This window comes from Engraulis encrasicolus, chromosome 21 (assembly GCF_034702125.1).
Source record: "Engraulis encrasicolus isolate BLACKSEA-1 chromosome 21, IST_EnEncr_1.0, whole genome shotgun sequence".
Classification (NCBI taxonomy): Eukaryota; Metazoa; Chordata; class Actinopteri; order Clupeiformes; family Engraulidae; genus Engraulis; species Engraulis encrasicolus.
In genome coordinates, this window is record NC_085877.1 from 9,027,571 (window position 1) to 9,040,859 (window position 13,289).

Consider the following 13,289-nt stretch of genomic DNA (forward strand, 5'->3'; position numbering starts at 1 on the left):
GTCGACGGTGTTTTGTTTTCATTATTCTGTCCTGCATTCACCGTCTCAATTCCGCTCCTAACTTATAGGCTAAGTGATGTCTGTTAATTATTTCTGCACTAGGCCTACCTATTCAAGTCAGGAACGGATATCCTCAGGATAGCCTACGGACTAATAGGTTGAAGACGTTTTTTTTTTGTATTGGTGCTTGTGAACATTTCATCCTTTCAATGCGCTGTTGTGCGCGATCGACGGGATTCCGGTTAACTGGGGATATGATGCACACATGACAATACATCTGTTACACCAGGTGTGGCTAATCATCTGTGATTAGGACTGCAAATTCAGTTGCTTCGGTGGAGATGCGAACCAACAGTATGACTGGGGAACTATGACTCCTTCGGAGGCTGGATAACCTGTCGCGCCACGACATGTCACAAAAGGCTGTGCAGTCCCGTGCACTGCACTGCACTGCACTGCTGTAACCCACCCCTCCCCCACAGACAAACATTCATGTTCTGAAAAGTTCAACACGTTCTGAACATTTTAGCCGCTTTGCATTAAGTTTTCGAGCAGACACTTGTCCACGGTGACGCAACATCGAAAGAGAAACGCTGTTCACAACCTAACTGAATAAAGATTTCATTTTAAAAAAAAAACACACAGCATTTCTATGAAAATGTGCTGGGTGACCACACTGCCTATGCCTATCCAGATGCACGTATAGCAACAACGAGAAAGAGAGGGAGAGACGGAGAGAGAGAGCGATTAGCGCGTATCTGTGTGTGTGTGTGTGTGTGTGTGTGTGTGTGTGTGTGTGTGTGTGTGTCGGGGAACATTTGAAGTGAAAAAAACACCCTCCCCCACTTCAGCATCAGATGTTGGTGGTCTACAAGTCAATATGCTTACCCGACTATCTTGTAGCCCAGTCATGAAGTTCATAAAGCCATCGGTAGCCTATAGGCCAAGTTATCCAAAATCCCTCCGCAAATTTCTGCATTGCCTGAGTTCATAGGCTAAAAACAACTTTATTTAGGCCTGACTTATTTAGCTCACTTTATTAGCCTTATTTAGGCCTATTATCGTATTTAGGCTTTAACGTGGGCCTATTTTACAAAATATCGAAAGAAGGAAAAGACACGACAGACAAGTTGAGGCTTACTGATCGTAGCCTATTACAGCAAATCGAACATGCGCTTTATGAACACACTAGCCTGAGGGCAAACATCTTCTTGGCACTATTGAGATAACCAGGCCATGCAGGAATTCAACTACCTGGGCCCACACTAAAATACTGACGGACTACAATTGCTTGGATCTTCAGTGGGTTTCGTGGGTCCGGGGGGATGGGTGGTGATGGCACGCTTGATGTATTTTTCCCCACCCCATGCATGCACGCGGACACACAGGGTCGGGACATTCACCCAATGAATGACTGAGTGCGGCTAAATATGCCTGTTGCATATCGTAGCCTAATTATTCACACATCACGTCAAGTCACAAATTAGTAGTCTCTTGCAGTTGACCTATGCCAAATTAACGCCCTCCCTGTAAGGCTGCACTAATTCAAACAGGTAGAGGAGTCGGCTTAGCCTATAGCCAAAGTCTATAAAATGTAGCCTATTTTTTGTAATTTCCAATTATCTAGGCTATGTTTACGATAATGATTTGTTGCGCTACGACGGTGCTCAAGACAAGTTGGAACATAGTCATCTCAAGTGCTCCCATTTTATTTTGATCCTGCTTTAAGTCAATGGGCGAGAGGGACGGATGAAACGGGTGTTTCATTCGTCCCGACAGTGTCTACTGACACTTAAATCCCTTTTGCCTGTAAACCTGACAACTTTGACTTTTCATACTTTCGGATAGGCTATGTTAAAGTTTTCGAGTAAATCGCAGTGTTTCATTCGTCCCGAGTTTCATGAGTCCCTGCTCTCCCCTACTGCCTAAACTGTTACAGTTTAAATGCGTCCTCTCCAAACAGTGTGTGTGTGTGTGTGTGTGTGTGTGTGTGGGCGAGAGAGGGAGAGAGAGAGAGAGCGAGGGAGAGAGGCGCTTAATTCCCCGCAGAAAGAGCAAGGCGATGTCTCCAAATATTAGACAAATGCATCTTATTTTAGTTAAGTAGACATCAGGGATGTATTTTGCTTAATAGCAACGCCGACCTGATTGGTTCATATTGCTCTGAATAGCCACAGAAGGCTAGGCTATATTTTAATGGGTTTACGCGCGCGAGGTCATCTAACTGTGGTCACAGTCGCCAGGTGCTATTATGAGAGGAAAACTATAGCACGTTGGCAAACATTAAAGACAGTTTAAGCCATGCATATGATGAACCAGTTTTCTTGTTTGAAAAAACACACTTCCCGGTGCGCAAGGTGCATGCATTTCTGACTGACCCAGATGAAATCGCATGAGGAACTCCATGATTATGAGATGACATTGCATATATTTCCCAGCATATATTTCCCCTCTCTCTCTCTCTCCAAACCCAGTTGTACTTGGACTCACTTTTAACACCGCTGGCCTACCCAGGTGAATCGCAGCACACATTGTTTGCAGTGAGCCGTGCCGTGTGCGAGTGCTGTGCAACTTCACCCCTAACGTTTAACCTAGACTAGCGAGTGCAGTGTTGTAAATCACGTGGAATAAGTGCAGCGATTACCTGCGTAGCCTACTTAATTATGGAAGTGAGTGTCATTTGGACTGCCTATGGAATCAAGCCTACTGTCATCAAGCTCTTCCTGTCTCCCCAGCCTCGCAATGGATGGACACCTGGCCACCGCTCCTCCGCCTCCTTCGGAACGGATGACTGTGGGGGGGATCTCCAAGGAAATTTGGAATTTCGGACTTGTATAGATTTGGGGTGCCCCGGGACTCTTTTAGATTTCTGTTAGTTAATAAATATTATTTTAAAACTCAATATTTGTGTCTTGGCGTAGGCCTATTTGTGGTGTACAGTACTCTCCAGGGTATTTGGTAACAAGGAGAGGTGTCGCTGGAAAAATGCGCACTTTCTCACCTGCGACACATAACCCGACAGTTGGTTACACTTAATTTGAGCACGAAAACAGCAATATCAGTCGCTTGCTAATTTTTGCCAATGTGACAACATTAAATTCATTAGGGAAGTGTAGGTTAGGTTATCGCCCCAGCTGTTGGCGATGTGAGATAAATAGCCAACGCTTACACGCTCAAACGAAGCGCTGTTAGGTTACTGCGGTGAGGTGTATTGCACTCTCAGTAATTTTTACCAAACGAAAAAAGTATCCACAGCCAGACAACAAGTCTGAAGTTGCAATATTAGACGTTTCAAATCTTGCGATGCGATAATCGGTATGGCTTCTGGCTACACTCAATTTGCATTTTGTCAGAGCTTGCACATTAATGCAATTCATCCGATCATCATTTAAAAAAAAAAAGAAAATTCATTACATTATTTAGGCTATTCTTTTTATGACTCTTCCTACTTCCTGGAGGTGTTCTCACACAATTTATAGGCATGTTGTTATCCGCTGAATCGGTGCGTGCTGGTGAATATGAGCATATATTAATATGCCGTCAGCATCGTAAAATATTCCATATGGTAATAAACATTTTGGACGTCCAAGCTCACACGGGAGCGCTGCAATAGGTAAGCTGTAGGCCAGAGAGAGAGAGAGAGAGAGAGACTACCACGTGGTAAAGCGTATAGCGAGCGCTCCCAAGTGCCACCCGGCGGTTGTTTGGGTACACTACAGCTAGGCCCGGTACGTACCGAGGTGGATGACGTGGCATTACCTCGGTAAAGGGTGTGCATTGTAGGGGGACCGACTGTAGAGCGTACTGTGGCCTTACAGCTTCAAGAACACATGACATCATTTAGCCTATGGGAGGAACTGCAGTCTGGGTTCAGGGCTAAGCATAGCACTGAAACTGCACTAGTCAAGGTCGTAAACGACCTTTTGTTAGCTGCAGATTCAGGCCATTTCAGTATCCTCCTGCTACTTGATTTAACAGCTGCTTTTGACACAGTCTGCCACAACGTCCTTCTCACAAGGCTGGAAACCCTATTGGGCATCACTGGTACTGCACTCTCCTGGTTCAGGTCCTATCTAGCTGGAAGAGAGCAGTTTGTCTCTATTGGCGATTTCTGGTCTCCAAATTCAGTCCTCACACATGGCGTTCCTCAAGGCTCAGTTCTAGGCCCCCTACTCTTCATCATTTATATTCTTCCCCTTGGTAACATTCTCCGAAAACATGGTCTAAATTTTCATTGTTATGCAGATGACACCCAAATTTACATTCACACCAAACCCTCCCATCCACTCCCCCTCGCTAACTTAACAACCTGCCTAAATGAAATTAGTAATTGGATGACCCAAAATTTTCTTAAACTTAATCAAAACAAAACCGAAGCCATCATCATCGCCACTCCATCATTACTTAAAAAGATAAACCTTTCTCAGTTCTCTATCCCTGACTATTTTACCTCCACTTCCTCTGAAGTAAGAAATCTGGGCGTCATCATCGACTCTTCGCTCTCCTTTGAATCCCATATCAAACACCTCACCAAAAACTGCATTTTTCCACCTTAAAACCATCTCCAGGGACCCTCCGCCCTTCTCTTACCCCTACCTCTGCTGAGACCCTCATCCACGCTTTCGTAACCTCCAGATTAGATTATTGCAATGCCCTACTCACTGGTCTCCCTACTAAATTGATTAACCGTCTACAATACATTCAGAACTCAGCAGCTAGATTACTCACACACACCAGACCCTGGCATCACATTACCCCTATCCTCTATCAATTACACTGGCTTCCTATCCATTCACGTATCCATTTCAAAATTCTCCCTCCTTGTATACAAGGCCCAGCACAACCTTGCACCCTCCTACATCACAAGTCACCTCACCCCATACAATCCCACCCGCACACTACGCTCCACTGACTCACTCCTCCTTACAGTTCCCTCCACACACCTGCGCACCATGGGCGACAGGGCATTTAGTGTTGTTGGCCCCAAACTTTGGAATTCACTCCCACTGTCTCTTCGTCAGTGTTCCACACTATCTACTTTTAAATCTAAGCTTAAGACACACCTTTTCATTTCTGCTTTTCCACTTCAGTGACAGGCACTTCCACTTTATTTTAATCATCAGTTTATTTTTAATTTTACATACTATTTTTTTTTCCCCCTCATTTTATTTTATTTTCAAATGCATTCTACTTCTTTTTCTTACTTGAAAACATTTATCTTTATTGTACTTTTATTTCTATTTTATTTTTGCATTTTAATTACTCTCCTATTGTTAATTCACTGAAGCTTTGTTTTACTTTCCCTACTGTTATGTATTTGTTTTGATTGTAAAGTGTCCTTGGGTATCTTGAAAGGCGCTCAAAAATAAAATTCATCATCATTATTATTATCATGCTAATATTAAAGTTATGCTAATGTTATGGAATAACTGTACTATAAGTACTATGTGATAAGCAGAGTTGGGCAGTAATCCATTACAAAAGTAATTCATTACTGTAATGCATTACTTTTTGCTGTAATGCAGTGATGTAAGGCATTACATGGCAAAAATATATACTAATATTTACTTAGCTACAATGCTAAATAACTGAAGTTACAATGCATTACAATGACCTGGATTTTAGTGGTATTCAATGTGGTTGGCCAGAAAGAAGCTATTCCTGAACCTGGTAGTTTTTAGTCTGCATGCTGCCAAAAACACCTCCTGGATGGGAGGTGAAAAAGTCATGACTCATGCGCTTGATTTACACTGTAATAAATTGCCAGATCCATATTTAGGCCAACAGTTCTTTTGGCGAAAGTAGTGTCATACCTTACATTTTAAATAAATTAATATAGTAATGTAAGGGATTATTTTGAAAAGGTTTAACATGTAATCAGTAATGCATTACAGTTTTTGAGCAACTTGCCTAATACTGGTGATAAGGCAGGTACACTGATGAGACTTAGATCAAACAAAAATAATAAATCTAATCATTCGGTACTAAATTGGAGACAACTAAAATGTAAGAAAAGTCACCAAGTTAAGTCGTTAAGGAATTATACGACATAATAATAATAGTAATATTTTGAATGTCGCCATGGCATAGTATTCCGACTGACTTGACTCAGTCACACATTTTTGAGCATTGTTATGGGAAGTGGACTGCTTAAAACTTCCACTGTATTTAAAAAAAACTGTCTGTAAGATAAAGTAAATCAGTAGTTCAAGAGATGGTATCTTTTGGGACCGGACATTATGCTTTTATGTACATCTATGCTCATACGTGCATCTACAAACATTAAATAATGTGTTGATCAACCTTTCAATGGGGCTCTCTGGCCTTTTTCCAAGTTCAGACAATGCATATGGATTTTAGTACTCAGAAATGACTGGAAATGTCATATAGTTTCTCAAACTTTAATTTTTAATACAGATGTTATTCAATGTTTTAAGACAACAATAAAGTGTAGAATTTGTCATACAAAATCATAATAAAGTGTAGAATTAACGTTTGCAACATTTCTTGACTATCTCATCTTAAAATTAATTTCCATAAAACATTAAATCAGGGACGTGCACAGGAATTTCAAAGGGCAGTTGCTCTAACCTGAAGAAAGGGCAACCCCCCCCCCCAAAAAAAAACAAAAAACAAAAACAAAAACAAAAAAACCCATCAACAATGAGCGGCCTTCAGAAATTTTTAGGAAACTGCACCATGGGTATTATTATTTTTAGTAGTAGTAGTAGAAGTAGTATATTATTGTCATAATTATTAATATTATTTTATTGTATAGTATCTTGAATGCATACCATATGATATAACATGCTAGTTTTTAAACATGTAGGCCTACCTATTAATCATATCAGAGATGATCAGCCTTATGCCCACCTGCCCTAAATGTCTCCTGATCCACATTTCCTCATGTGTGGTATGTGGCTGTCCCTAAATTAAATGAAATTATGAGAAAAAGCCTTGATAGTTTTGAAACCTGTAACTTATCAGTCACAGAGATGATCAGTCTTATGCCTATCTGCCCTATGTGCAGAGGTCTCTGAGTCATTCTCATCTTAAATGAAATGAAATGATGAGTAAATTAATAGGCTAAATATGAGGATGCTTAATCAATTAACCCACTGTCATCTTTATAATCCTTGTAGCAGCCAAAGTAGACTTTAAGTTATAATAAATAGAAATAGTTTAAAAATGGTTAAAAAGATCATTTAATTTGAATTTGAAATTTCATTAATATGCATATTCCATGATTAAAATGATGAATATTATATAGGAAAGCTAAAACAATAAGAATTCACAGGTTTAGGTCATTTGTTGGGTCTTTTGTAGCCTATATTAAAAATGTGTACTGTCGCTTTAAGAATTGACGAGCCGGCTTTCATTTCAGATCGCAAAGAACCGTGGCGTGGGAGCGACCAGTTCTTATCTGTTGCTCTGAAGCTCCGAGCTTCTCGCAGACTTTATAACCTTTTATTTTCATTACAGATATTTTAGTTAGTTCATGCACATTTTGTAGGCCTATGTCTTGAGAAGAACAGTAAACGTCAGTTATCATGTGGAGTGGATTTATTTCAATTACATGGACATTGACAGTGGAAACAGTATCTTTGGGTCGGAGAATATATCAGCGTAAGAAAAAGCACTTTCCAAGCGGTCTCACCAAGATCAAACCTCTACAATCCTGAAAAAGATGCGCTGCCTCACCTGCACCTGTTCATTTTTTTTCGCAGCCAACTCCAGAGATGTGCTTCCTTTAGCTAGCCTACCCCCTTAAGTTCTCTCTTGCTTGATTAAACGACATGTCATCTGCATGTTTCTTAGTTGGGTTAGCCTTCCACAAAACAACCTGAGCCATGTAAAACGTTGACAATGACTGCAAGCTAGCTGGCTGTCGTTTTTCCCCAATATCTGAACGTGGCACACCGGCTGTCAGATTATTTAGGATCACTAAACGTCCTAAACTCGACATCGGCTTTAAGAGGCATTAATTGTGGTCATGTAGTGTAATACTGTGTAGTCTGCTATGTTTCCAGCTCACCTCAGGCCGCCAGGGCAGTCGCTCTACTCCCACGACATCTTCGACATATTTTGCGTCTCTGCCCTGGTCGCATCGCATGCATGCTTGCTCCCCCCTCCCTCCCATGTAGAGCTGCGCGTGCCCCCCGCAACGCGCATGCTGCCCCTCCCTTTGCCTATCTCTCGAGGTGCAGGTGAATCTGAATTTGAAAACTTAATTTAGGAAGCTTCAATCAAAAATACGAATTGCAAAGCAAATCAGTTGAAACATGAAATCTTAGCCTATTTTTCCGAGGCATATCTACAGCTGGCTGTCGGGTTTTTTTGCTACCTAAACGTGGCGCTGGCTGGCTGTCAGATGTATGATAACTAAAAGTTCTAAACTCAACATTGTTGATAATAGAGAGGTTGATTGTGAGCATATTTTGTACCCTAATATGTAGACTGTGTGTAGGGCTCTTCAAAATCTTTCGTGTCTTCGTGTCTCGCGTGCCTTCTCCCTCCCCACCGGAGTTGTTGCGTAGGCCTAGTACTACCTCACATCGCTCGTGCCCATTCTCGACGGGTCTGATGAATTTGTATGACTGACTTAAGTCTTTATTGTACAAAACTTCAATCAAAATTATGAATTATAAAGAAATCAAATGATATTGAAATATTAAATTATAATTGCCAAATTATTTTCCCCTCCCTTGGAAGGGCAATATCAGCCAATGTGGGCAAAAGGGCCGTTGCTCGGGCACCGTGGGCAACTATGCTGTGCACGTGCCTGCATTAAATAATATATTTAATCCAAATCTAAATATGCATCAAGCAAACACAAGTAGAGCTTAAGGAAAGAGCAAACTTCATCATCTTACTTCATCTTTCATCATCTCACTCACTCAATCAATCAATCAATCAATCAATCAATCAATCAATCAATCAATCAATCAATCAATCAATCAATCAATCAATCAATCAATCAATCAATCAATCAATCAATCAATCATCATTTATTACTTTATTATCCATAAATGTCACAGAACTCTTCTGCTGCAGCTCTGTTGAGTGCACTGCTCCTGCACTCCTCTCTTCCCTGCAGGGTGGTCACATTGCTGCAACACATTAAACACAGAGAGATACACACGCTTGATTAATACATCAATGCATCAAGTGCTATACCTCAGACAGGGCTTTGTGAAATGCATTGAATATCCAGTCCATCAACACACACTCTTAAACGCACAAAATGTGCATAAATGTGGCACAATGGGCTACTGTACATGTTCATGTAGGGCCAGCCCTACTACGTTCGGGTTCCCTTAACAGTTCAAGGTAATATGACCTAAAACAAGTTGCAGACTTCCACTTTAATACACTCACCATCTCTAGTGGCACAGATGAAGTTAAGTTTCTCGTTTTCAGGTCGGCTGACCCATCTCCCTTCTTTCTTCACCGCTCCAGTCCTCCCCTGCTGCCATTCCCTGCACTTTTCCATCCCAACCTGGCCCTCTGGGGCCCAGTTGTCGTAGCAGACGGTCTCCCCAGTGCTCCAGATCCACATCTCCAGGACACACAAGTAGCGCAGGCCCACCCACACCTCAGAGGTGGAGGCAGCTTTGGCCACCTCCATCACACGCTGCTCCATCTCCTCAGTGAAGATGCTCACCAGATACATGTCACGCTCACCGCAGTATGCGAAAGCCTCCCTCCAGGTCAGCTCCTGAGACACCAACACCAGGTCATCTAGGAGGAAAAGACAAAAGTGGGCAATGTGAAGTTCAGAAGTGTTACAAATATTATCACAGTCAATAAGTGCTGGCCATCCTGTAGAACACATAGAAAAAGAGTACAAGATCTGCATGTCTGTGAAATAAGTGACCATCTTTTATCAGAACAGTACAATTTTGACCACCGATGATGTATAGACTTACGTATAGACTCAAGTTTCGTGCACCACAGCTCACCTGAGCGACAGAAGAATGGATGCTGCTCATCACATTTGCGGTCCCCCCACATGCTCTCATCTCCATCAGTCAGCCATGCTCCTGCACAGTTGTCCTTCCCCTGGTTATTAGGGATGAATGGTCCCCAGTACCTGAAAGTGAAAGCAACAGACAGCTTATCAGAGCACATTACACAACAACACTCAAACATTTAGTCCAGTGGTTCTAGACCTTTTTTGAGCAAACCCTCCCTTGACCTCATCATAAGCCCCCAACGACCCACAGCACTAACCATCTGGTGAAGTTTGTGGACGATACAACACTGGTGGGCCTCATCACTAAGGGTGATGAGACTCACTACAGACAAGAAGTAGACCTGCTGGCCAGATGGTGCAAGGACAACAACCTCCTGCTGAATGTCAACAAGACCAAGGAGATTGTCGTCAACTTTCAAACAAATGTCACCACTGATCATTGACGGTGATGATGTGGAGAGAGTGAGCCACACAAAATTCCTTGGAGTGCACATCAGCGACGACCTCTCCTGGACCACCAACACATCATCACTGGTGAACAAGGCCCAAAAGTGCCTCTACTTCTTGCGCAAACTGAAGAGGACAAGTGCCACACCCTCCATCATGACAACATTCTGCAGAGGAACCATCGAGAGCATCCTGACCAGCGGCATCACAGTGTGGGAAGGAAGCAGCACAGAACAAAACAGGAAGACGCTCCAGCGCATTTTGAACAGAGCGAAGAAGATCATTGGTGCACCACTCCCCTCCCTGCAGGACATTTACACCGCCCGCCTCACCGGCAAAACACTGATGATTACCAAGGACACAAGCCACCCTGCACACAAACTGTTCAGCCTCCCGCCTTCTGGAAAGAGGTACAGGTACCTCCACTCCCGTACCACCAGGCCACCAAGGCTTCATACACGAAACAATCAGGATGCTGAACACTTAACCCGCCCTCCCATTGCATATCCCATTCTACTTGCACATTCTACTTGCACTAACCCGAAACATACACACACACACACATGCGCGCGCGTGCGCACACACACACACACACACACTGATACACCCCCCACCCCAACACAGTATTGGGACTGCACATTCTACTTGCACTAACTCAAAATGCGGGCACGCACACACATACACACACGTGCGCACACACACACCCACTGCACTGACTCAAAAGTGCACGCGCACACACACACACACACGCACACACACACACACACACACACACACACACACACACACACACACACACACACACACACACACACACACACACACACACACACACACATGTTGACACAGTTGCTGCTACCTCATGCCTGTTACTTTAATGACTGTACTGAAAAACTAGCTACCAACTAGCTGTAAATACTGCACATTACAAATTGCTTACTTTATATTTATTATTATTAGTGGTGGGCCGTTATCGGCGTTAACGTGCTGTGATAATGTGAGACTCTTGTGGCGCGATAAAGAAAATATCGCACGTTAGGCCTAATCTATTCTCAAAATATGGGTTTTGGTATGCACATCACCATAGCGTTCCATTGACAGACGCTTTCAGACTGCGCTCCAGTCGCTTTCTCCTCTCCACCTGTTGCTTCAGCAGACCTACTACTGTAAATATGAACAGTGTTTGCATGCTGCAAACATTAATCTCTCTGCCGTGGTAGGTGTTGTTTGAGTGATTTTTCACAAGTGGTAAACTAGAGAGACGTTATTGTTTGAGGTTAAGCATAGCGAGACATTATTGTGTGTGAGTAGCCTACCAGCCCGACATAGCCTACATTTCCTCACGCATTGCATGGAACACATAGGCTAAACAACTTCCAGAAATCTTGCCTGTGCCATCATTACAAAATATTCCGTGTGATATGCATTTTGAATATTGTCAAACTGAAACTGCCAATATACTCTCGCTGAATGTTTGTGTTGCATTCGCGCATTTGCGACTCAGTGAGATATTCTCATGTCAGACGGTAATAAACCTTGCGGTTGTCGCGCTTGATTTTTTTTTTTGCAAACTGAATTTCGAGTTTCGAATTTCGAGTTGTAACTCCTCTGGCATTCTAACTCTGAGAACAACTGTCAGGTTTAGGCCAAATTGCCGTGGGCCAGTGCTGTTGGTTCTACATATCCAGTAGCCTGCCTCTGCTGAGGGCTGCTGAGCTTACTGTGCGCAGAGCTCCTCCCTCTCTTAAAGGAGCCGCTGCTCTTTTTAACAGTCAGTGGCAGATTCTCTCTCTCTCTCTCTCTCTCTCTCTCTCTCTCTCTCTATTAGAAATGCTGAATTGTTGAGGTCATTTTGTTTAAATAGCCTAATTGTTTGATAGATTTATCTGTATTTGCCTCTACAAGTTATAGCGCCGTTAATTTTGAAATTTCAGTATCTTATAACTGTAAATGCTTCCTATTGGACACACTTTGCACATATTGCAGTGCGTTTTTTTCATCACCAAGTATCAACATGACCATTTTTTGAAGATAAGATGCATTTTGGAAAAAAAGGTTTTTTTCCGGCATTATTTCGCTAGCGCGCCATTTCTGAATGAGCCATTTTGATATAGATTAATCTAGATTAATCTAGATTAATTTCAAAATTACAGTGAGATTAATCTAGATTTAAAAAAAAAATCTATGCCCACCCCTAATTATTATTCAAAATGTCATATCAGAATCATCACAATAGGACATAACTGGAATGCACAACACTTATATGTTCTATCTATGTCTGCTGCAGCCTGATCTTCAAAATTCCGTGCTCCTAGACACGGATGTTAAGGACACGAAATCCGTGTCTAGGAGCATGGATTTTGCCAAAACTCAGTGCTCCTGGACACAGAATTGTTTTCCAGAATGGGCACATGGAAGTGCCTTCTATATTAACACAGCACTGTGTTAACTTTGTCATTACAAAATACAAACCAAATGCTAATCCTAAACAAAATAATGCTATAGCAATTTAAGTTGTGCCCTGACCAAAAAATCCCCTAACCTTCATATGTATTAAGTTCATTATGTCTAACTGTTTAACTTAAACACTTTCTATCTTTTTTTTCTTTTGCCTAAGACATGTAAAAGTTTTTATCCTTTACCTGACATGTTTCGACGGTGTTACTTCCGTCTTCATCAGAGGGTCACTGTGATGTTGATGAGTGACGTGCTTTAAAAATATATATGAGATTCCGTGCCGGTCATGCAACAAATCATATATTGGGGAGACAGGGAGGACATTCAACATAAGAAAAAATGAACATAAAAAAGAGTGTGAAAGGGAAACAGAACAAAGACATACAAGAGCAATAAAGGAAAAAGCCAC

The 13,289-nt window shown here is 42.1% G+C and overlaps 1 protein-coding gene across 1 annotated transcript; it reads right to left on the reverse strand.

Annotated features, from left to right (window-relative positions):
* Nucleotides 1-9,014: 9,014 nt before the first annotated feature.
* LOC134438056 (secretory phospholipase A2 receptor-like) lies at nucleotides 9,015-10,629 on the reverse strand. Its single transcript, XM_063187643.1, has 4 exons — nucleotides 10,538-10,629; nucleotides 9,963-10,093; nucleotides 9,379-9,741; nucleotides 9,015-9,110 (listed from the first exon to the last, which is right to left on the reverse strand). Exons 1-4 carry the CDS (start codon nucleotides 10,627-10,629, stop codon nucleotides 9,103-9,105), a joined length of 594 nt encoding a protein of 197 aa, XP_063043713.1. The 3' UTR covers nucleotides 9,015-9,102.
* Between the last annotated feature and the right edge of the window lie 2,660 nt (nucleotides 10,630-13,289).